Here is a 25,356-nt window from a genome sequence, read left to right as displayed (position 1 = left end):
TTGAATAGGATTGGTCCGAGGACTGACCCTTGGGGAACACCACTAGTTACCCCTCTCCATTCTGAGAATTTACCATTAATTCCTACCCTTTGTTCCCTGCCCTTTAACCAGTTCTCAATCCATGAAAGGACCTTCCCTTTTATCCCATGACAGCTTAATTTATGTAAGAGCCTTTGGTGAGGGACCTTGTCAAAGGCTTTCTGGAAATCTAAGTACACTATGTCCACTGGATCCCCTTTGTCCACATGTTTGTTGACCCCTTCAAAGAACTCTAATAGATTAGTAAGACACGATTTCCCTTTACAGAAACCATGTTGACTATTGCTCAAGAGTTTATGTTTTTCTATGTGTCTGACAATTTTATTCTTTACTATTGTTTCAACTAATTTGCCCGGTACCAATGTTAGACTTACCGGTCTGTAATTGCCGGGATCACCCCTAGAGCCCTTTTTAAATATTGGCGTTACATTAGCTAACTTCCAGTCATTGGGTACCGAAGCCAATTTAAAGGACAAGTTACAAACCTTAGTTAATAGTTCCGCAACTTCACATTTGAGTTCTTTCAGAACTCTTGGGTGAATGCCATCTGGTCCCGGTGACTTGTTAATGTTGAGTTTATCAATTAATTCCAAAACCTCCTCCAGTGACACTTCAATCTGTGACAGTTCCTCAGATTTGTCACCTACAAAAGCCAGCTCAGGTTTGGGAATCTCCCTAACATCCTCAGCCGTGAAGACTGAAGCAAAGAATCCATTTAGTTTCTCCGCAATGACTTTATCGTCTTTAAGCGCTTCTTTTGTATTTTGATCGTCAAGGGGCCCCATTGGTTGTTTAGCAGGCTTCCTGCTTCTGATGTACTTAAAAAACATTTTGTTATTACCTTTGGAGTTTTTGGCTAGCCGTTCTTCAAACTCCTCTTTGGCTTTTCTTATTACACTCTTGCACTTAAGTTGGCAGTGTTTGTGCTCCTTTCTATTTGCCTCACTAGGATTTGACTTCCACTTTTTAAAGGAAGTCTTTTTATCTCTCACTGCTTCTTTTATATGGTTGTTAAGCCACGGTGGCTCTTTTTTAGTTCTTTTACTGTTTTTCTTAATTTGGGGTATACATTGAAGTTGGGCCTCTATTATGGTGTCTTTAAAAAGGGCCCACGCAACTTGCAGGGATTTCACTTTAGTCACTGTACCTTTTAACTTTTGTCTAACTAACCCTCTCATTTTTGTATAGTTCCCCCTTTTGAAATTAAATGCCACAGTGTTGGGCAGTTGAGGTGTTCTTCCCACCACAGGGATGTTGAATGCTATTGTATTATGGTCACTATTTCCAAGCGGTCCTGCTATAGTTACCTCTTGGACCAGCTCCTGCGCTCCACTCAGGATTAAATCTAGAGTTGCCACTCCCCTTGTGGGTTCCCGTACCAGCTGCTCCATGAAGCAGTTATTTAAAGTATCGAGAAATTTTATCTCTGCATTTTGTCCTGAAGTGAAATGTTCCCAGTCAATATGGGGATAACTGAAATCCCCCACTATTATTGGGTTCTTAATTTTGATAGCCTCTCTAATCTCCCTTAGCATTTCATCATCACTATTACTGTCCTGGTCAGGTGGTCGATAATAGATCCCTAATGTTATATTTTTACTAGAGCATGAAATTTCTATCCATAGAGACTCTATGGAACATGTGGATTCACTTAAGATTTTTACTTCATTTGAATCTACACTTTCTTTCACAATATAGTGCCACTCCTCCCCCTGCACGACCTGTTCTGTCCTTCCGATATATTTTGTACCCCGGAATGATTGTGTCCCATTGATTGCTCTCAGTCCACCAGGTTTCTGTGATGCCTATTATATCTATATCCTCCTTTATCACAAAGCACTCTAGTTCACCCATCTTATTATTTAGACTTGTGGCATTTGTGTACAAGCACTTTAAAAACTTGTCCCTGTTTATTAGCCTGCCTTTTTCTGATGTGCCAGATTCTTTTTTATGTGACTTTATCATCTGATCCGGCCCTTACATTATACTTTTCAGTCCTCTGCTCCTGGTGTCCTGCTGCCTTTCCCCCTGGGACCACCTGATTCAACCCAGCTGTGGCTCGTCCTGTATAATCAGGGCTGGCGTAGCCCCAGGCTCTCTAGCCCACTGGCAAGTCATCCTGTTACAGATCCCTTCTTGCCTGGGAATCTGGCTATGGCTGCCGCTTCAGTAGAGGCTGCCCTTCCCTCTGATTGAGCACTGAACTAATGGCTGTTGCTGGAGGTACTGTCTTTAAGATAAGACATAAGGTCTGAGGTCCTGACCACTTATGGTCTTTAAGTGCCCCTCAATGCACTTTTCTGAAGAGCTGGAGTGTTAAGCCCAGTGTTTTGGTCAAACTGCAACAGAGAACTACATACATTCTGCCTCTTGCCACTTCCATTTGTGTATGTTGTTTTTTACTTCCTGGGCTTAGCTGTTGCGGGCGGGCGGGCTATTCTGTATTGGCGGAGATCTACTCTGGAGGAGGGTTCAGCGTTTCGGTGGTTGGTGGAATAATTCATGTGTATATCCGTGTGGCGAGGCCTTTGAGGTCCTCTGGCTGTGCTAACAATATAAAAGTTGTATTATTAAATAAATGGGGTACCAGCTAAGCATGCTCATCGTTCCCTCCCAACCGGTGAAGTTAAACAAGGGCGGTTTCACAAGATTTCTCTTCACACAATGCTACTAGTGTTAATAAAAGTTTAGCTGACATTCAGCACTGAATTCCTGCCAAATGTCATTGGGTGAACTAAAAGGTTTTTCATCTTTAGAGCTTAGCACAAAAAACAGGTCTGAAATGACCTTTTTGGCAGTTGCATAACAGGAAAAGGGTTTAACAGATGTAAACGCTTTTTGACTTAAAACTAAAGCCTCCTCTGGGATATGTTACATTGCAGGTTTCAGCCTAATCCATTATTATAACGACAGAGCTACTAAATCAATAAAATAGGGGGTAAGGAGGAAAAAAAAGAAAAGGACAGTTCACCTCAAGCCTAAAGATAGCTGCACTACAACTCCTCTAGTAGAGAAACTTCAGTCTGGTCTACACGAGGACATTAGGTCAGTGTAACCGGCATAGGTAGTGTCTTCATTGAAGCACGACTGTGATGCAGTTTTGCCACAATAGTGGTTTATGTGCGGACATACCCTTAGTAAACATGCAGCTGTAAAACAGCTGGCAAAGCAGAGTGGGTGGATGCCACCTTCTTGTAATGAGGATGATTGTTCAGCAGCAGTTGATTGGGGTCTAGTTGGTCCCAAATGATTCATTATTGCTGCCTAGAGAAGGTGAAATGAGATATTGTTCTAGGATTGCCAGTGAGGAAGAGCCACATGATAAAGGCCAGAAACTTAGGTTTTTCCCCCCTAACTACCTGCTCTGCAGAATGTATCTGAGGATCCTACTTAGACACCTTGGGCTAAATTTAGACCTGGTGTAAGCAAGAGTAACTTCGCCATTCTCACTGCACATCTGAATTTGGCCCCTTATAGCCAGAGCCGTATGTGGTGGCAGTCATGGAGTTTGCTGCACAAGCCATCCCTTGCTCCATAATCTGAGTTTTCACTTAAAAGAAGTCATATTCTAGCCCTTATGGTTTCAAGAAAAGCCTTAAAAATTAACCAAAATTATAAGTCATACATAGTTGCTTTCCTGAGCAGGGGCGGCTCTAGACATTTCGCTGCCCCAAGCATGGCGGCATGCTGTGGGGGGCGCTCTGCTGGTCGCCGGTCCCGCGGCTCCGGTGGACCTCCTGCGGAGCTGCAGGACCAGCGGACCCTCTGCAGGCATGCTGCCCTCCCGGCGACCGGCAGAGCGCCCCCCGCGGTATGCCGCCCCAAGCACGCACTTGGCATGCTGGGGCCTGGAGCCGCCCCTGTTCCTGAGTCAGCAGAGTGCCTGAAACAGTAGCTCAGAGAAGTGTGAGCTGCTCAGTTCATCTTAATGGGATGTTAACTCTGAAGTCCAAAGACGACAATTTAAACATGTCACCATTGTTAATATTTCACTGCTGGTCACTTTGGCAGAAACATCCAGCTAATGTGCTTCTTCAGCAATCCCAAGCTGCCTTTCGTTCTACCACATGTGCCAAAAGCCACAATGGCCCCCTACTCAACTTCCCCGCAACTCCCACACTGCAGTTAAAATCAGTCAGAATAAAGATTTGTGGTACAATGACGACTGAGACTGGGGCGAGAGGTGGGGGACAACGTAAAACAAATTCCATACAAAGTCAATACACATAGGGGACGCTGGGTTGATTGTATTATCCATTTTCATAATTAATACAGTAAAACCCTCCATTTTTTAGTTTATATGAAGCTGCCAGAGAATTTCCAGCCTGCTGCACCAGAGCACAAGAGAAACTGGGGGGCCAGGTAGAGAGTTTAGTCTCGTTTGCTGCAGTGGAGTACACATGGCCTTGCTTGGAGCTAGGGATGGTCTAGGTCAGCAGTTCTCAAACTGTGGGTCAGGACCCCAAAGTGGGTCACAACCCTATTTTAATGGGGTCACCAGGCTGGCTTAGACTTGCAGGGGTCCAGGGTTGAAGCCTGAGTCCCCCCACCTTGGGCCAAAGCCCCAGAGGTGGTTACAGGGTCCCTGAGGCTTTGGCTCCCCTGCCCAGGGGAGTGGGGCACAGGCTTTGGCTCTCCGCCTGGGCCAGCAGGCTCAGAAGGGCTCAGGCTTCAGTCCCTGCTCCTGGGGCCATGTCGTAATTTCTGTTGTTAGAAGGGGGTCGCGCTGCAATGAAGCGGAGAACCCCTGCTCTAGGTATACTTAATCCTGCCTCAGCGCAGCGGGATGGACTAGACGAGATCCTGAGGTTCCCTCCAGCCCTACGTGACTATGAGTCTGAGAGTCTATGGACTGAGGTGTATCTTTCTGTGCATTTTATGGAGCCAGGATAGGAAAGGTCTTCAGTGTTTAAAAAGTATTTCCCAGTTAGGGGAAGCATTTTTTCGTATTGCTGAGTTTGTGTTGCTAAATAACGCCACCTTGTGTGAGAGTAAATGCTGGGATTGGGCGACTCATGGGAGGGACCCAAAGGGGGGCACCAGCTAACAGGGGGCACATGACCTCCCCCTGGGACCCCCAGACGTGACGCCTCCCTGTCTCACCCCCAGCCTGGCCCCCGTGCTCTCCCCAGCCCCTCCCCAGCCCACATTACTGTCCTGGAGACTCTGTCCTGCCGTTGCGCTGGATATGGATTTCAGGTGAAAGGAGGCTGTCCTGCCCCCAGCCATTCCACGCAGTTTCTGTCACGGAGTGTGGGGGAGTCAGGGCCCTGGACCCCCCCACTTCCTGCGATTCGCCGTGACTCTCAGCCAGCCAGTAACACAGAAGGTTTATTAGACGACAGTAACACAGTCCAAACCAGAGCTTGTAGGTACAGACAACAGGACCCCTCATTCAGGTCCATCTTGGGGGGCAGGGAGCTTAGACCCCAGCCCTGCGGCTCCTTCTGGTTCCCCAGCCAGCTCCAAACTGAAACTCTCCAGCCCCTCCTCTGGCCTTCGTCTCTTTCCCGGGCCAGGAGGTCACCTGATCCCTTTGTTCTCCAACACCTTCAGTTGGCACCTTTGCAGAGGAGGGGCCCAGGCCAGCAGTTGCCAGGAGACAGAGTGTCGGCCATTCTCTGTGCAGACACCATCACCCTGGCCCTCTGGGGCTCTGCAGCAACCACACCCCCTTATCCCACCACCTAGATACTTAAGAACTGCATAAGGGAAACTGAGGCACCCACACAGTATTCTGTGAAAACATTATGAACATTCCCACTTCGTCACAGTTGCGTCTCCTGAGGTCTGTACAGCCTCGCTGGAGGACAGGGCTGGGGGCGGTACTGGTACCGCCGCACCGGAGGAGCTGCCACAGGGGTCTCCCAGGAACTGCAGCAGCGAAAGGAGCAGAACGTGGGGCTACCGGGCGGACCCATGCAGGTAGCTCCTCTGGCATGGCTGCACCGGTACTGCCTCCAGCCCTGTCCTCTGGCAGGACTGTACAGACCCCAGGAGATGCAGCTGCATGGAAGGGAGGGGGGCAGTACAGCTACGTCAGAGGAACTGCCAGCGTGGGGCTGCCTGGAGGCCCCACATTCTGTTCCTTTTGCCCCTGTGGTTCCCTGCTGAATGTGCCCCCCCAGGCATCTGGGGAGGGGCATTGACCCTTCTTGCCCCTCCCAGGTGTCACCTTCAGGAAAGAGAAGAGAATGTTAAATAGATTTTGAAAGTCACATTCACCCCCTTGATGCTCCCAGAACTATTCATCAGTAATGCTCTAACCCCTCTCCCACCCCTCTAGTCATGGAAAAGATGGAGGGGAAGGACAGTCTTGTGGCTAACACACTGTCTTGGGAATCAAGAGCCAGTTGAGCAGAACTGTTGATGATATGGAGAGAGCTGCGGCCTGTTAGGACTTCCCAGCCCCAAAGGCCTTCCCTAATTTAGGAGTGCCTGTGCCAAGCCTGGAACAAAGATTTGTACAGATCCTCGCACCCTCGTCAATGGGAAAGTGCCTTGCAAAACATCAACAGAGAGTTTTTAATCTATAAGTAAGGTAATCCCACAGAAATTATATTTCATTCATACTGATCCCTGGACAGGTTACGGTGCAGGGCATTGCCAAAGAGACTGCTGCTGCAGATGTGGTCTCTTGGTGCCTCACTGGCTCTTGTTGTGGGACTGTCCCTGGATATAATCCTTTTGGCTAGAAGTAGGTAGAAGGATGAATGCGATAAGGGATACTTCCTTAAAAGCTACTTTCCAGCGCTGGGGTTTGGGATACATCCAAATCAGTTTGGAAACTCTCCAACTCATGAAAAGCTTGGTTTGCTGGCCAAATGACTCTTGTCTACACAGCCCTGCAGCTAGAACTATGGGGGTGTGAACTGCAGCGTGCCCCAAAGCACTACTCTTACTCCCTCATATGGCTGATACGAGTGTGAAGTAAAAGGTACCTAGTTCGTGTTAATGCATTCCAGAGGTCTAGGAACTAGGAACCGTGGGAGAATGAGAGTAGCTCTTTGGGTGTGTGCTGCAGTTCACACCCTTGTAGTCTGAACTGTGGGGCTGTGTAGACACGCTCCCAGATAGCTTAGATAGAAGAGCAGACTGCCTGCAGGGATAGAAGCTTGGCTCATTGGCATGGCTGACCTGACAGCTAAAGAGCAGGTCACGTTTCAGAGAAGAGGGACCTCAGACATATTTGAACAGATCTGGTCTAATTTTGTTAAAAACCCTCGATTAATTCCTAGCAGATGGAAACAGATGTCGCTCTCCTTTCCCCTCCCTGCCTTCCCATTTTTTGTTCATTTGTCTTCGTTTTTTGTTCTCCCGATTCCCTCCCTCCCCAAATAAGAACACACATTTTTTAAAACGAGCCGACTGAAGCACAGATACACGTGGTATCCTCTGCACAGACAACATGAGTCAGCATAACACTATTGCATCTAAATGTAAACTACATGGAGTTTATCACACCTATCATAAGCCCAGTTGTAGCTGTTATTGTCTGTGGTGGTGAGTGGGGACTGCGAAATTCCCACATGCATCACAACCATTTTGATATGACTGTGCTGATTAGTACTGCGGTACCAAGATGTGTTGTAGTTTAAAAAACCTGGCAGCATCATTTTGCCATTGATCTATATTAAAGCAACGCTTAGAAACTTCACTCCTAGTGGGGTCTCCTTGTGCTATAAACACACTAAATGACAATCCCCATCCCAAAGAGTTTACGTTTAAACTCAGGCCTTGTCTACACTAGCGGGCTGACAGCTGCACCGCGCTACTGATGCGGTTGTGCTGCTGTAAGATCGCTCGTATAGCCGCTCTATGCGGATGGGAGAAAGTGCTCCAGCCAACATCATAAGACCAGCTCAACAAGCGGCGGTAGCGATGTCAGCGTGAGAAGCTCGACCGCCGACATAGCACTGCCCACACTACCCTTTATGCCGATGAAATCTATGTTGCTTGGGGGTTGTTTTTTCACACCCCGAGAGACGTACGTTTTGCTGACATAAGTGGCAGTGTAGACATGGCCCAAGACACAAGTTGGTTTTTACACACAAGCAGAGGGAAGAGGGCAGGAGAGGGTCAGATGATAGATTAGCTGCACAATTTGCAGCATTTTCCATTCTAATAAAACAGGAGAGGAAGAATGGAAAAGTGGCTAAGGCTTGGTCTACAGTGCAAACTTATGGCGGTCTAACTAGGTCTCTCAGCAATATGGAAAATCCACACCCGAGAAACGTAGTTATAGCAACCTAATCCCTGATGTTGACAGCACCATGGCAACAGGAGGGCTTCTCCTGTCGCCTAAGCTACCTCCTCTCGGGGAGTTGCAGTAGCTACACCCATGGGAGAAGCAATCCCGTTGGCATAGGCAGAGCCTACACTGGGGGCTACAGCAGCATGTATGTGTAGACTAGCCCTTAGAGTCCCTCCCTGCAGCTGCACTGGGCCTCCGGGAGCAGACCCTCGGTTGGTATAAATCACCATAGCCTCATTGACTTCAAAGCAGCTAGACTGATTTGTACAGGGCTGTGGATCTCTAGGATACACAGGAGCCAGATCATAAAAGGCTTTTTAGAACAATACCTTGAACTTCACTTGGAGACGGACTGGAAGTGTGGTGTGGTGTATGGTGCACAAACATGCGCCGATTACGGGCAGCTGAGAAGGAGGGGTTGGAACCCAGCCTTCACAATGGTACATCCTTCACTGCCACCTCCTGCTACACCTGATAATGGAACAAATCAGCACAAGACCGGTGATGTGCTTTGTGAAAGTGATGGATGCAGTGACTATCGTGTGGGGGCAGAGAGGTGCCTTGCCACTGGCACAAAGCCTCCTGAACGACACACTCCCCATGCACACAGAGGGCAGCCTAAGTACCCTACCTCTTGAGATGCACCACCTATCATTAGCTCATCTCCCACCTTGTTTACTGCAACATGTCAATTCTTCCCTCTCAGCATCTCTGAGACAGCAATCAGAACTCGGATGGATCTGTTCTATCAGACCCAATGCCTGTAGGGTCACTCCATCATTCCCAGTAGATGGCACAGCACGGCTGGTAACCATCTTCATCATAGACACTGCAACGGTAGCCCATGAAGGCTGAACCATCATCTCATTGCCAATTTACAATGGCATGGTAGATGGTACAATCAGGCACTGGGATCTCAACTTTTACAATCTGTTTTACTCAACTGGTTTATGTAAAATCGGAATAATCCCGTAGTGTAGACGTACCCTGAGAGAAGTTTAGTCATTACTGACACGTATTCAGGACAGACGTATTTCTGTGAAGCAAACACAGAGTGGAGGATACTGTAGACTATGGGACAGAAATTAACCCTTCCTTTACATGTCCTGCACGTCACAAGAGGGTTTTTGGGGGGGATTATCCAATTACACAGTCCATTCTCTATACATAGAGCCCAATATGTTTCATGTTTAATCATCACAGAGAACTTATGCTACAATTTAATAGTTTATAACTCAGTTTTTATATGTGAAACCCTTTGTTGCTCCTCAAATGCTCAATTCCAAACCTGAAACGTAGTCTGCCAAGTTGTGGTTATTGATATCTTGGGATGATAACCAGTGCTTTGACATCACAGTATAAATGCCTGGAATGACAGGGTGAGGGGTAGCCTGCCCCTTTAGGGAAGTACTCGGTGCTTAACTTGTGCCAGGGCTGAGCCCCGGCACCTCCGGGCCTGGCAGTTCCAAGCCCCGGCACCTCCGGGCCTGCTGCATCAGTTATGGATGTATAAAAATTGCTTCAGCCCCAGCACCTAATTTCTAGAGCCCTGGCACTTCTTTCATTACAAATTTAACACTGGAAGTACTGTCTACAGGTCAATCCACCCTGCCACTTGGCAAGGCTCTTTTGTTGAGAGGTGAGATTATAGATACAAAGACCTAGGAGATATTAGAGGAAAAAAAAGCAGTCCCAAGACTAGCTAGGGTTGGGGTGGAAACTCTGGTACTGTTTCTTTAAAGGCCCAGAGCCAGAAACCTTGCTGACAGTGCAGACCAAGAGTCCCCTCTCCCCCAACCAATTGGGGATGAGATGGGAGAACAGGACCAGCATAAATCCTGGTCTCCAACAAGTCCTCCCTCATAGCAGGGTAGATGCCTGCAGACAGAGAAGGGAGTAAGAAGGCTCCTACCGGGCCCTGATTTAGCAGGGGTCAGAGACCACTAGAAGCTTGCTAAACCCTCTCAGCCTGAGGACTCAGTAAGGGCCAGTTGAGGGAAACAAATTGTGGCCCAGCTCCAGGAGGAGAGCCGGGGATTCCTGCCATAAAGAGAAGACACAGAGAACCCTGAGGGGACTGGGAATGGAGCTAGGAGGGCAGGCATCAGAGGAATGCTGAAAGCCAGAAGAACTTTTGGTTTATTTGGGACACTTTGTCATTGCTATTTTTGCATGTGATTTTGTAATAAACAAGCCCTAAGAAGGGTATTATTGAGTCAAGTATCAACAGTGCCTGAAGTTATTGGCTTCCTGAGAAGGGAAACTGAGGCAGAAAGTACCTGTAGTGCCACAATAATTCAGCAGGAGGTGCCACAGGGCAGGAATGCCCTATGACAGATACAGAAATATAGGCAGGATGTTATATGTGACCCTTTCAACAGGTTCTGCCGCACCCTTCTCACAGGGGCAAGAAGCCATGAGAACAGCACAACCACACCAGACTGTCCCTCGCCCACTTTCATTTTGGGCAGTATCAGAGCCAGGGGTCTTGCCTATCCATATTTGCGTAATTGACTGGCACCACTTCAGCAAAAGTAGTGCCTGCTGTGCTTTGCCCACCACTCAAGTTCATTACAGAAGTAAAAGCAAATTTAAAAGTTCAACTTACAAAGCACCCAGTAGGAACTCCTCAAAAGGACCTTTACACTGTGGAAGGTGTACTTCAGTAAGTAGCTTAGGTAATGTCATCTTGTCTCCAGAACCTAAATATCCTGCATTTTGTCCTTTTTTGATGTTTCAGTCTGGCAACTAACCTGCAGCCAGACCACTGGGCTAACGGGGGGGGGTCATCACTCGAGAACTAAGTGGCACTGGCCTGGTTAGTACACACATATAAGAGATCTCCAAGACAACCCTAGAACGCGGGAGTAAGGGGTGGGCACGCTCTTTTCTCTAACTCACGCCCTCAGCAGGATGCTAGATGGTACTGTGCAGGAGAGCAGGGGGGTATATTTCCACATGAGATACAAAACTGAGGTTCTGGCCATTTGTGACTGTGCAAAGTGCCAAAGGGTCACTCATAAGAGCAGGGGTGTTAATTATGCTATCCAGTCCAAATTCCATTGTGGGTAATTACCAGAACTGTGGTAAATCTTTTGGCTTACGGTGGTGAATTGTGTTTTGTAGCTAAACTAGTTGATTCACCTGACACGCCTCGAAGGACTGCCTGGAACACAAACCAAATCCCAGACTTGTGAGAGACGTAGCGATTTCCACAACAAAACTGGATTCCCTTGGAAGAGGCTGCAGTGGCCTGGTGCCTGCTCATTTTTGCAGCCATGAGCAAGTCATGTTTGGCCCATATGTCATATGTGAAGCTTATAATGAATCAAACGCCAGTTGATTTAATGTTTTGAATGTTTTACTTAACTTTTTTTTTTTTTTGCTTTGTCACCAAGGGGAACTGCAGTGAAAAGCAAATAGGAAGAGAGAGCAAAATAGAGTCAACATGCAGGGCTCCATCCTGCTCCTAAGGAAGCCAATAGGAGTTTTGCTCCCGATTTAATTGGCAGCAGGATCAAGCTCACCCTGTCTGTACTCTTACAGCTGGGGAGCCCATTAACTCAGTGCATATTTTAAACACAATCTTCTCTCCAAGGACTGGAATATACAAAGAACCCTCACACAATAGCATTATCATCAAATGAAATTATCCTCCATGCATTAGAGGCCCCATTGGGAGAGATCATCAAAATCAGATTAGAGACACGCTCATTATGCATATTATGAGTAGCTGTAAGATGCTTAAATAATCTTACATTGATCTAACACCTGGAAGGATCCCAAAGCCCATTGCTTTTGCTATTTTCATTTCCTTTATTACAGTTTTCTCTCTGTAAAGCGTGAGGGTGCAGACTAGCTGTTCAATCTGTAACCGCTAGCCAGAACCCAACTCACTTCACTGCATGTATTTAGGAACTACTCTGTCTATGCTTTCTGTAACAGAGTTGGCAGCTCTAGTATTTGTACCCTTTATTTTCTGCCATTGCTACTTTAAAAAAACCCCAACAACAAATCTTAATTAGCAGGTGTGCGCATGCACCTGTATGGACTAACATAGCAAACTACTGTCATTGCAGTAACAATACAAAATAGGGCATTGTCTAGTGTGTCTTCTGCCTCTGCTCCCAGCTTGTGGTCCATGGAGGACATTACCTCTTATCTGAAATGTTTTGGTTGCCAGAGCACTCATGGTGACAGCCCGGGGGTGGGAGCGTTGAGAACCAGTCACATGATGTAACTACTCACATGTAACTGAAATGTCTACAAGACTATTTCGAATCAACTTAATTCGAATTTGTGGAATCGACCTTATGAAGTCGAAGTTGTGTATCCACACTAAATACACTAGTTCGACTGTGTGAGTCCAAAGCTATCCCACAGTTCCGCACTCCCGCTGCCCATTCCCCCAATGCATGCTGGGAAAATGTCGAGGGTGGCTTTGGGTAACTGTCATCATTGAACCGTCAATCATGCCCAATCTGTTCATGCACTTTTCTGCTCAGTGACAGCACAGCACTTTGAGCACGGATCCGCTGCAGTTATGGCGTTGTCAACTCCTTGCACCTTATCGTCCACCTCTTCCACAGTCAGCTGCTGAGAAATAGGGCTACTTTTCAATGGTGCTGCGAGCACTGGTGGACCATGGGACCAACATCAACCCGGGTGGCCAGGCAAAGTTCATGGACGTGCATGTTTTCAGGAACTCTGGTCTGTTTAGACGACTGCAGGACGTAGTTTCTTCCCGGACCACAAAATAAGTCTTGAGTGGGAATGCCTATAGTGATGGTCGGGGACAGACCCCCCGCTAAATGCCCCCTGGCTGAGTGAAGCTGCAGCAGGGCGCCTTGCAGCGACAAGGAACTCTTCAAGGAGCAGCGTGACCTGTGACTGTTCAGTTTCTTTACAGAGAAGCTGAACCTGCCCCTGTTTCTTTACCAAGTGACTGTTGACTAGCATCTAACTTCCAACACACGTTTAAAAATAAAATACATGTTCCACTGTAAATTTACAAAGGTTTCTTTATTGATGACTAGGGTTGAAACTGGGACACGGACTGTGCTGGGTAGGGTGTGCAGTGATGTAAGACCGCCTGTAAACTCGAGGAATGACAGGCTCCTGCTCCCAGAGCGGTCTGCAGTGCCGGACTGGATGTTTCAATGGAGCCTGACATCCCTCCTTAGGACGGATACAGATTCCTCTGCTGCGTGGCTCTGTGGTCCAGGACAGGGACCGTTGCATGAGATCTGTAACCCCCACCCACACAGAACCTGCAAACCACCTCCCATACGACCAGGGTGCGTACTGACTGCAGTGTGTGTGTGACGTGCTGCTGATCCTGCCCCATGTCTGTACCCTGGTAAAGGTGATTGTCCTGTCAAATTACCAACCCCTTCCCCTTCAAACACAGTCTCCTCTAAAAGAACATGACGGAAACAGTAATTAACAGAAAAGTATTTTTATTATCAACTAGACAGTTAGAGGATGAAACTGGGATGGGGGCTTGGGTGAGGCGGAAGGAAAGGACTTCTCAAAATTTAGGGTATGACAGCTTTTGGGTACTTGAGCACTCTGCTGGGGTGCAGTGACAGTTTACACGGCCTCTGGCGCCTCCTTCTGGTTATTTTGGGTGAGGTATGGGACTTTGTGGCGGGAGGGCGGTTGCAGATACACTGCAGGGGAGCTCTGTCCTCCTGCCTGAGGTCCTGCAGAACATGCACAAGGCGCAGGAGCATGTCCGTTGCTCCTCATTAGCCCAAGCAGCGTTGAGTCGCCTGCTGGTCTTCCTCACGCCACCTCTCCTCCCCTCCACTGGCTGTGCTGGTCTGCGAGCACCCCATAAGTTCAGCAAACATCTGCCAGCCTCTGTGAGGGGATGCTGTGGCAGGTCTGGAGACAGTAAGCTGTGTGATGGGAAACAAAGATAAATGTTTGCGAACAATGAACACTGTCTAGTCTGTCTCTGTGAATTCTGGGTTGAGATCCCAGTGCCTGATGGGGCAAAAACCATTTTCGCGGGTGGTTCTGGGTAAATGTCGTCAGTCATCCCTTCCTCCGGGAAAGCTACAGCAGACAATCATTTCAAGCCCGCTTTCCTGGATTGCCACAGCGTGGAAACCATGGAGCCTGTTTTGCCTTTTGTGCCTGTCTGATGTGTGTGTAGATGATGCGACAGAGGCGGGCCAGCAGCGCTACACAGCAGCATGCTCTTGCTTTTGCATGACAGCAGAGATGGTTACCAGCCATACTGTACCATCTACCATACCATACCATAAATTGGTAATAAGATGGGCATGGTTACCAGTCCTTTTGCACTGCACCATTCTGAGTCAATTCCTCCTTTTGGTATCTAAAAATAGAATCAGTCCTGCCTAGAATATGGGCAAGTGTACTAGAGAACCAGTGTATCATAGAACCAGAGAGCACAGCTGCTCTGTGTCAGATCCTGCATAGATTATGAGCTGTATGCTATTCACAGGGGGTGCTCCTGCAACAACCCCACCTGTTCATTCCATTCTTCCCCAGCCTTCCTGGGCTACCATAGCATTGTCCCCCCACTTGTGTGATGAAGTAATAAAGAATGCAGGAATAAGACACAGTGACTTGTTAGTGAGAAATGAGTGGAAGGCAGCCTCCAGTTGCTATGATAGTCCAGATAGGACATTAAGGAGTGTGGAGGAGAGGAGCCCAGCATCCTGCTGCTAGTCCAGGGGCAATTGAATCTTTCTTTACACATGAAGGGGGGGGGGGATGTGAAGCTCCCCCCCTGTTGCTATGATGACGATGGTTACCAGCCATACTGCACCATCTACCATGAAAATTAGGTTCACCTGACACTGGGGACCTGACAGATGGTAGTCGGCATGGTTACCAGTCCTTTGCACTGCCCTATGTGCCAATAGGCTGATGATGAGGACGGATACCAGCCACATTGTACCATCAGCCATCCATAGCGTGGCGGGGAGCAAGGATGTTTGTGTTGAGTGCTGCACCATCGCGTCTATCTGCAGCATTCAGTAAAGATAGGGTGACATGTAAAAGAGTCAAGAGAGGATTGTTTTCCTTTCACTTAGCTCAGCCAAGAATGCAAAGACAGCAGGAACTGCGGGATACCCTTGCTCCCCAGTCCTCTCCTCCCCTCCATTTGATTTTTCTTTCTTGGCTTTTCGCTTACGCTTGTCACGCAGCAGCGTGAGTCTCTCTCTCGCTTGTCTGTCCTGATTTTTTTAAAAAAACTTTGGACCAGGTAACATTACAGTAATTCCCTAATTAGATGCAGGAGTCTGGAGATAGAGAGCATGCTGCGTGAAAGCCAGCACAAACCAGGGCCCAGATCTCCCAGGAGGATTTCTGTTCTATCCCCATAGAGAGACCTCCTTTCACATACTTCAGATTTTGTTATATTAAGAATAAAAGTTTACATGGTTAAAGTGATGAAGAGATCCTGCTGTCGGGGAAACCAGCCTCATCTTCCCGTCCGCGAAACATCGCCGAACTGGGCGCCCGACACTGTCCCATCGCCAGAGTCCATGGTCACTGGTGGATTTTTGGTAGCCTTGTCTGGGGTCCTTGATTTTCTGCATCCCGGCTGTATCCTGTCTCTCATGGCTTTGGAGACCTTCTCATAGGTCTTTTCATTCCTCATCGCCCCACACCGATCAGTCAGAGTTCCCGGTCCAGTCCTATGCTGGGTCCTCTTTCTACACCGATCAGGTCCAAGAGTTCCCGGTCAGTCTATGCTGGGTCTCTTTCTATTCAGAGATAACATGAACTCCTCTGCTGGAGAGCTCTGCATCGCTGCCGGTGCTGCTGAGTGAGATTCTAACTGTCCAGACAGGAAAAGAATTCAATTTTCCCGGACTTTTCCTGTGTGGCTGGTCAGAGCATCCAAGCTCGGACTGCTGTCCAGAGCATCAACAGAGTGGTGCAGTGTGGGATAGCAATTAAATGACTTCCTGGTGAAAGTCCTAGTGTAGACCAGGTCTAAGAGTTCCACATCACTTGGTCTGTGCACCCAGCAGGAGCTCTGGCTGGACCAGCCAGAGCTACAGAACATGATTCTTCACTGCTGCGTTCCCTGTGCCAAGTGGCTGTAAAACATCACCATTCTGTCTTACATGCATTTTACCCCCACGATGCAGGGGTGGAAGTGCCTATACACTGAGCAAGGGTGTCAAGCTTGTAGAACTGAGGGCTAGGTTCATTCTCTTCCCTCAGTAACTGGTGAGTACATATAGCTCCTGATGAGGTGGGGGGGGGAGGGGGCTGCTGACCAAACACCCCATCATGGCCAAGGATTGCTTTGCAGGAACCTGCCCCTGCTAGTCCCCTCGTGAACATCCATTAAGAGCTCCACATAGGATCTCTTGTGGCTAACAGCACCCCCGTTCAGGGCTGGCTTAATAACAGAAGAGGCTCATACAATCCTCAAGCTCCTTAATAACAGAAATGGTCCAGAAAGTCCCCAAAATAAAGTCCATAACACAAGTTCATACTCGGCCCTGGTTCTTCTGCCTCACACAGACCACTTCCTCTGCCCCAGCAGAAGCCACCAGACCCATCGCTTTCTGGCTGGAGCTCAGCCCTCTGGACCTAGCTTCCGTCTCCTGTCAATCACCCCATGCAGCTTCCTGCTGTTCTTTATAAGAAATCCCCTGCTCCAATAGAGGTGTGCCTCTCCAGGTGTGGCTAGCCTCCTTGGTCCATCCCTTAAGGGTGGAGCCACCTGTTATAGCCACTGAACCTGCTTTAAGTGCAGATTTAAAACAGTGAATGGGGAAGGGGTGATCAATGCTTCAACTGCTGTAAGAAACAAAGCAGCTGAGTTCAAACACAGCAAAATCCCACAACTCATGTGGGTACACAGTTTGCAGGAGAGTCTGGCACACTGCCAGAACAGGTACTGAAATCACAAGAGAGCAGATTAGTGCTGAGTCTAAGCAAGTGATGCCATAGCTCAACTGTGAATGCTTGGAGCCGAACGTGAATCAAGTGACCAGACAGCAAGTGTGAAAAATCGGGATGGGGATGGGGGGTAATAGGAGCCTATATAAGAAAAAGACCCAAAAATTGGGACTGTCCCTATAAAATCGGGACATCTGGTCACCCTAAAGGTGAACAATGCAAGGCCAACAACCAGAGTGGTCAGACAATTAACATGACAGGATTCTAACGGAAAAGCTTGACTATGGAACCAGGTGCAGAAGAAGGAAAAGTGGAATGGGTCTATCAATCCTTTTGCTTGATTCAGCTGAAGATCTAGCCCTGGCCAAAAAATGTGGGCTGCTCTATCACCAACTCCGATGGCACAGCCTTTATCAACAGAGGAAATGCACCCAAGAAAATGTTAGGTCTCAGTCCTACTGGTGTCAGCATGTAGCACTCTAACTTGCTGACTGTGGCAGCATCTCATCCAACTTTTGCTCCCTCTGAGCAGGCTGACATCAAAGGAGGTTTCCAGAGTATGGCAATCTGTGTGTTTTCAAAAACGTACGTGTTAAGTGGTTTGCTGTGGCATCACCACTCCAGTTCCCTTCAGTGTATGAGCAGGCACACTGGGGGAAGTGTTCAAATACTGGTGCAGCTGTCACTGGTACAGAGATCTCAGAAGGAAGTAGTTATAAGACAATGCTCTTCCCTGAAAATGACAGGTCACTGATAGAAAGCGATCTGGATGGCTTGGTAAGCTGGGCACAAGCAAACAATACACATTTCAATATGGCCAAATACAAAGTTATAGATCTAGGAACAAAGAATACAGGCCATAATTACAGGCTGGGGGATTCTATCATGGGAAGCAGTGACTCTGAAAAAGACTTGGGAGTCATGATGGATAATCAGCTGAACATGAGCTCCCAGTGCAAAGCTGTGGCCAAAATGGCTAGTGTTATCCTCAACAGTATAAAAAGGGAAACATGGATCAGGAATAAGGAGGTTCTATTACCTTGTATCTGGCATGAGTGTGAGCACTGCTAGAATACTGTGTCCAGGTCTAGTGTTAACAAATCAAAAATGATATTGATAAATGGGAAAGAGGTGAGAGAAGCAGCATGAACATGCTTAAAGGAATGGAAAATATGCCTTATAGTGAAAGGCTTAAAGAGCTCGATCTATTTAGCTGAATAAAGAGAGAGTTAAGAAGTTGAAGCTAGACAAGTTCAGACTAGAAACAAGACACACAGTGAGGGTAATTAATCACTGGAACAATTTACCATGGCCTGTGGTGGATTCTCTATCACAGGCAGTTTTCCATCGAAGATTGGCTGTTTTTCTAAAAGATCTGCTCTAGTTCAAAGGAATTAACGCCAGGAAGTCCTGTGGTGTGTGTGCCCCAGGTCAGACTGGAGGATAACAGTGGGCCATTTGGGCTTTGGAATGAAGGGCAGGCATGTCTCACCTGGCAGAAGCCCATCCCTTTAGGATTTGCAACACAAGGGTAATCCCACAGCCTTGCTTCCCAAGGGAGAGGCTAACCCCACAGCTGCAACCCTGGGGGTGGGGTGGGGATTGGGATATCCATACAGCCCTGCCCTGTGGTGCCGGAGAATAGTGCTCTGTCCACACCCGGGGGGAGGAATAACCTACCCAGCTCTGCCCTCAGAGGAATAATCAGTGCTTAATTTGTGCCAGCGCTTGCTACATCAGTTATGAATGTAAAAAAATTGCTCGAGCCCCCCCGGCACCTCTTTCATTACAATTTAAGCACTGGGAATAACCACAGGCTCGCCCGCCCACCCACCGCAGGGAAAAACCAGACCCCACCCACCCCCAGGGCATGACTACCTACTCCCCCACCACTGTCCCCTGGGTCGGACTGAAAGCCTCTGGAGCTGTGGGCTACACGCCCGGGGGGCGGGGAGATTGTTCTCCCCAGCCAGGGCTCCCAGGTGCAAGAGGCTGCATCAGGCATGTTCTCCGGACGGAGCAGCGGCTCTCGCCCTGGGCAGCCCCTGTGCCCCTTCCAAGGGTCTGGTCTGGCTTGCGCACCCCCAAGGGCCACCTCACCCAACAGCCGCTGGCTGCCAAACCCCGCAGACACGCACAGCAGCGCGGCTGGAAAGCGATGGTCTCGCTCATCGCTGCCACACACTCACCAGTCCATCCGCCGGGGCACAACGCGGAACTGCCAGGCCAGGGGCTGGGCTACGGGGCAGCACACACAGGCCCTGGGCCCTAGGGCGGGCGCCGCTGGCCCGTTTCACGCCGCCAGACCTGCTGGGACGCGAGGCCAGCGCCAGGGGGGCTGAGGGCCCCCCCCCAGGGCCCCCCAGGGCAGACCCGCCGCTGGGCCGGGGCGGGCCGGGGACAGGAGAGCTTAGGGGGGCGGGGCCGGGCGCTCTCTGGAGGTGGGGGCTGGTGTTGCAACAGGGCGGGGCCGGGTTAGGATGTTCTCCAGGGGCGGGGCTGGGTGAGCGCTGTTCTCTGGGGCGGGGCTGGGTTAGCGGCGTTCTCTGGGGCGGGGCTGGGGCAGTCAGCTGCTGGGGAGGGGCCAGGCTAGGGGTGCTCTCTGGGGCGGGGCTGGGATACGGCCGTTGGCCCGGGGGCGGGGCTGAGTCAGCACTGAGAGCGGGGCCAGGTTAGAGGTGTTCTCTGGGGGCGGGTCTCGGGCGGTGTCGGGGCGGGGCTGAGATACGGCCGTTGCCCGGGGCGGGGCCAGGTCAGCACTGAGGGCGGGGCCAGGTTAGAGGTGTTCTCTGGGGGCGGGTCTCGGGCGGTGTCGGGGGCGGGGCTGGGATACGGCCGTTGCCCGGGGCGGGGCTGGTCAGCACTGAGGGCGGGGCGGGTTAGAGGTGTTCTCTGGGGGCGGGTCTCGGGCGGTGTCGGGGGCGGGGCTGGGATACGGCCGTTGCCCGGGGGCGGGGCTGGGTCAGCACTGAGAGCGGGGCCGGGTTAGAGGTGTTCTCTGGGGGGCGGGTCTCGGGCGGTGTCGGGGGCGGGGCTGGGATACGGCCGTTGCCCGGGGGCGGGGCCAGGTCAATACTGAGGGCGGGGCCGGGTTAGAGGTGTTCTCTGGGGGGCGGGTCGCGGGCGGTGTCAGGGGCGGGGCTGGGATACGGCCGTTGCCCGGGGGCGGGGCCAGGGCAGTACTGAGGGCGGAGCCGGGTTCGAGGTGTTCTCTGGGGGGCGGGTCTCGGGCGGTGTCGGGGGCGGGGCTGGGATACGGCCGTTGTCCAGGGGGCGGGGCGAGCCCCAGGTGGGAGGGGGCGCCTCACCTGTCCCAGCCCCGCCCCCTCGGGCCGGGATTGGCCGCGGCGCTGCCCTGTGGAGCCGGCGATTGTCCCCGCGGCCCGGGCGGCCCCTCCCCCGGGTCATGGCGCTGCCGTCCGCCCGGCCCCGCTCCGCGCCTTGATTCGCCGCGCCCCGGCCGGAGGAGCCGGCGCTGCGGACGGTCCGGTGCCGCCGGTCCGGTGCCGCCGTGCCCGGGCGGGGGCATGAGGAGAGCGCGGGGAGCGGCGGCGGCAGCAGGCGGCCTCGCGGGGGTGAGCTGAGGCGGGCACGGGCTGAGGGGAGCCGCGCGGGGCCCGCGCCATGTCCCTGCTCTGCGTGCGAGGTGAGTCCGGCCCCGCCGCCACCTGCCCCCGCGCCCTGACCGGGCTCTGACCGGGCTCGCGGAGCTGCGCCCCCTCGGGGCCCCTCGGTTCCCCGTTTCCCTCCGGGGCCCCCGCCCGGGTCTCTGCCCCCGCCCCGCGCACCTCAACCCCCCGGTTCCGAGTCGCTCGCGGGGGCTGTCGGCGGGGCTGTTCCGGGCCGGGGCGCTGACTCCCCTGCGTGCTCGGCCGGTGGGACACGGCTGGGGCTGGCGGGAGCGGGCGTGTGGTCTGGGGCCGGGACACCCCCTCTCTGGGGGCCGCAGCGACCTGCCCCCGGCCCTCAGGGGAGGGGAGCTCGAGTTCCGGTCTGCGCGAAGGGCTCTGCTAGGCTCGGAGCAGCTCCAGGCATGGCCTCGCCCACCCCCGGGGCACCGGGAACGTCCCTCGGAGAGGGGGGTAGTTAGCGGGGTGCGGGTGTGAAGTTCCCAGTGCACAGCTCTGCACCGACCCAGAGCTGTCTGTCCTAGGAGCGCAGCACACGTTCACCGGGTGCCTCTAACGTGCACAGTGCTGCGCCTGTAACTACAGCCAAGGGTTTGAACCAGGCAAGGACAAGCTATACCCAAAGCTTAAAACAACCACAAAACTCGTGTGTAAACTCTTTGGTGTAGGGAGCGTGCCTCCTTTTATTTGTACATCGCCTAAGCACTGTTATGGACAGTAGTGGAAGCTATTATGAATAACAAATTGATATAATCAGTTATTAATTAGCGAGCTCTCCTTGGCAGCTGGTTTCAAATGGGTCTCTACATGCTGTATGTTCCAGATTAAGACCAATCTCTGAAGTGGCACTTCCAGTGATTATATAACACATTGAGTCTTTTTTGTAGCTATTCTTTCATTGAATGGTGTGTGGTGATTTTATACAGTAAAGTTTACTCTGCTGGTGCTATTTAGTCTTGGGGATGGTGTGCTTGGTGACTCTTATTTGCATAGGAACAGTTTTCTATCTTGGTAATAATGATCCATTGTTTTTTAGTTGTAGTTGTACTTTGCAGTATGCCTCTCTCTTTTGTATTACTTTCTAAACACTGGCTACTTGTACCTAACTCTGTCCACGTAGGACAGAACAGAAATGCAGAAAAGTGTTTGGCTCACCAGTGTGTTACTTTTGATTGAAGGTACATCTGGTCAGGAGAGGAGCATGTTACTTCCACAGTGTTTATAATAAACATAAGATGAAACTATAAAATGTTATAGAATTGAATATACTCTGTTTAAAACAAGGAAAGTTAGAGTGAATGATGACACTGCCCTGAAATCTTCAGTATTTCTAGTGCCCCATGAGTGTCGTATCTAAGCACAGTTCAAAGCATGTCACAAACATTGAGCTACTGTGAAGATTAAGTGGCTAAAGAGGTAGAAAACAAACAATTTCCCCCTATGTTATAGAAGGAAAAACTGAGGCAGAGAGGTGACATTCTCTTGTCAAGACTTCAAAGAGAGCCCCTGTATGTTGGGATTAGAGTTTAAGACTTCCTGATTCCCAGTCGCTAGTTTAAATGACTGGGAAATAGCTCTCACAAATCACCTTATTGTGCCTAGGTAACAAAGCATAGATGGCTCAGTTCTGCTAAATTGCTAGGAAATATACCAACCCTGAAATAGGGGAAAGATGATTGTCACTCTTAACTCTGGATTTCCTTGTTGCTGTTCCTTTGTGTAAACATCTGACATCATTTTATTAAATAGCTTTTTCATTTAATTTCCTTGTGGCAGTAATTGGAGTAGTAAAAACTAAAATAAACAACAAAAATCTATATGAGTATCAATAATCATTGTGATAATAGCTCAGCAATAATGAACTCAGACACACCTATCTTCATGCACCCTGTTATTTCTGCTTAAAGGAAAACAAACCTTGGTTGGCCTTGCAATTCATTCTAATGTAAGATTCATCTGCTTTTAGGTTTCTGAGCTCAATAACTTGCTCAGTTCCTGAGCTGGTAGCAGTATAAGGTGGTGGTCTCATGCCCAGGGCTGCCCAGGGGGGCAAGTGGGGCAATTTGCCCCAGGCCTCACAGGGGCCCCGCGAGCCCTGGCCCGGCGGCGGTGGTCCAGGTCTTCGGTGGCATTTCGGTGGCGGGGGGCCCTTCAGTGCTGCCGAAGACGCAGAGCAACTGAAGGCCCCCCCGCCACCGAAGACCCAGACCACCGCCAGGTGAGTACAAGCTCCCCCGCTTTGCCCCAGCCTCCCTGAATCCTCTGGGCACCCCTGCTCATGCCTTGTGAAAGAAGCACTCTGTATGCATGTAATCAACTACCTTTTTGCTGAAGCAGTCCCAGAGAGGTGCCAAAATATTCATATTTTGTATCTATTTTGTATGTGGCAATTTTGTGCACTGTTATCAGACCCTTTGATTCATATGCTGTGCAAGACTATTGACAGGGTGTTTGATCCTTATGTAAATATAGCATATCTCTCCTATGATCTTTCATTGTGGCAATATTAGATATGAAAATTAGGTGTTAAATTTGCCTTCGTATGTCTCTCAAATTACAAGGCATCATGAAAATATTCAGAAAACACAAACCTCTAAATTTGATCTCTGAACCAGTCTTTTTAAATCTTTCTGAATGTTAATGCAGTATTTAAAACTGAAGGCTTCCCCAATAATTTAAGGAAGGGTGGAGGTGGCATGGAAAGTAAAGCCCCAGTCCTGCATACATTTATGCATATGCTTAACTAAATGTTTGCAGGGTGAAGGTCTTAAACTGTCTAAATACAAAGGCAATCATGACCGCAGACCATTTAAAGATAATGGAAGCTTTCAGGGTATGAAAATATTAGAGGTGCGCCAGAGATAATGGGAGTGGAAGAGGGCTGCCCTTCACGGTATTGGAGTAAACCCTTGAAGCAGAAAAAAATATTTTAGTTGCTTTTTATATTTCATCTGGGTGCACATTAAAACAGTAATAGTATTAACCATTGAAAAACAGGATTAATTCTAAGGACTTGTTGCTGTCATTAACTTCAGTTCTGTTGCTGTAATACAGCATACATAGTTGGCTGTAATGAATGAGTAGTATTTTTTTTCCCAAGTTGCCTACAAAAAAAATTGACAACTGTTAGGTTGCTAGCATGCTGTGACTACTGCCTATAATCAGTATTGTCTCAATGTTTGTGTGCTCCGCCATCTGCTTGTCTTCATCTGTTGTCTCTTCATGGCAGGGACTGTCTTTTTGTTCTGTTTTTGTACAGCACCTCGCACAATAATGAGGTCCTAAGATCGGGGCGGCTCTACGAATTCTGCTGCCCCAAGCAGAGCGGCGCGCTGCGCCGCTCGCGCTGCCAGGCGCGCGCCTCTGCAGGACCTCCCGCTGGTCCCGCGCCTACGGTGGAGCTTCCACAGGCATGCCTGCGGAAGGTCCACACGAGCCGCGGGACCAGCACACCTGCCGCAGTCATGCCTGCGGGAGGTCTGGTCGTCCCGCGGCTCCGTTGGACCTCCCACAGGCATGACTGCGGAAGATCTGCCAGACCCGCCTGCCGGCCTCCCGTTAAAATGCCGCCCCACGCGCGCGCTTGGCACGCTGGGGTCTGGAGCCGGCCCTGCCTAAGATCACCCATTAGTTTGTCATCACCATGTTACATCATAGCTGTTGTCTCATATTAAGTTGTAATTTTTCACTCTCTGAGGGTGGATTACACAGTATATCAGATTTTCAGGTCCGGCTTTTAATTTCTTCTTCTGTTGGGCCAAAAAATTCCATTTACCAGGATTTCCACTCTTGGGTCTTGCCTTCCTAGCAAAAGATTGGTGGAACTCACAGCTCTTAGTATTTTGAATGGCGGGCAGTGACGATAGGCAGTGTGTGAGCCAGGCTGCCTACTGTACATTGCAGGCCATCCCTTGCAGGTTATAAATATTGTTATCCAAAAATTCTAGCTAATTCCTTCCTTATAGTTGGCAAAGGAGCTCCCACTATGGTGTGCTCCTATCACTCCAACTGTTCATTGGATGATATCCTTTCTAGCTGTTTTTGAAGCCCATTTAAATTGTAAAAAGAACAGGAGGACTTGTGGCACCTTAGAGACTAACAAATTTATTTGAGCATAAGCTTTCGTGGGCTACAGCTCACTTCTTTGGATGCACAAAATGGAACATATATTGAGGAGATATATATACACATACAGAGAGCATGAAAAGGTGGGAGTTGCCCTACCAACTCTAAGAGGCTAATTAAGTAAGGAAAAAAACAAAAACAAAAAACTTTTGAAGTGATAATCAAGATAGCCCAGTACAGACAGTTTGATAAGAAGTGTGAGAATACTTTAAATTGTGAGGCCCTTGGTGTCATGCTCTGTAATATAGCTTTGTTAGTGTTTTGAAGCATCACTTTGGTGATGCTCCTCTGATGCATAACTTGTTCAGGTTTATTTTGCAGGAAAGTCTTCTAAAGAGAACTAAGTCGGTAATGGTCACTTTTGTGGTGCTTACCTACTATTCAACCATGATGTGCCAGGGTATG

General features: G+C 49.6%; 1 protein-coding gene and 1 long non-coding RNA gene across 12 annotated transcripts in view; one reads left to right on the top strand and one right to left on the bottom strand.

Annotated features, from left to right (window-relative positions):
- Nucleotides 1–19,557, bottom strand: part of LOC120408592 — a 44,276-nt gene extending 24,719 nt beyond the window's left edge. For 4 of the 8 annotated variants that reach the window (XR_005600809.1, XR_005600803.1, XR_005600805.1 and 1 more), the window contains exons 1-2: nt 19,387–19,557; nt 2,400–2,586 (exon numbers count right to left, since the gene is read on the bottom strand). This is a non-coding gene — a long non-coding RNA (uncharacterized LOC120408592). Of the gene's footprint in view, nt 1–2,399; nt 2,587–3,171; nt 3,250–19,386 lie in introns of those variants that run through there. The other 4 variants (XR_005600808.1, XR_005600810.1, XR_005600806.1 and 1 more) reach the window with 3 other exon arrangements.
- A 1,142-nt stretch (nt 19,558–20,699) lies between these two features.
- UNC13B (unc-13 homolog B) overlaps nt 20,700–25,356 on the top strand; it is a 354,256-nt gene continuing 349,599 nt past the window's right edge. For all 4 annotated transcript variants that reach the window (XM_039543401.1, XM_039543398.1, XM_039543403.1 and 1 more), the window contains exon 1: nt 20,700–20,843. In XM_039543401.1, the coding sequence (XP_039399335.1) occupies nt 20,822–20,843 (22 nt within the window). In that variant the 5' untranslated portion in view covers nt 20,700–20,821. The remainder of the gene's footprint in view (nt 20,844–25,356) is intronic.

This window comes from Mauremys reevesii, linkage group 6, assembly GCF_016161935.1.
Source record: "Mauremys reevesii isolate NIE-2019 linkage group 6, ASM1616193v1, whole genome shotgun sequence".
Lineage (NCBI taxonomy): Eukaryota > Metazoa > Chordata > Testudines > Geoemydidae > Mauremys > Mauremys reevesii.
The sequence above is the reverse complement of the archived record's forward strand: the minus strand, read 5'-3'. Positions and strand labels throughout refer to the sequence as shown.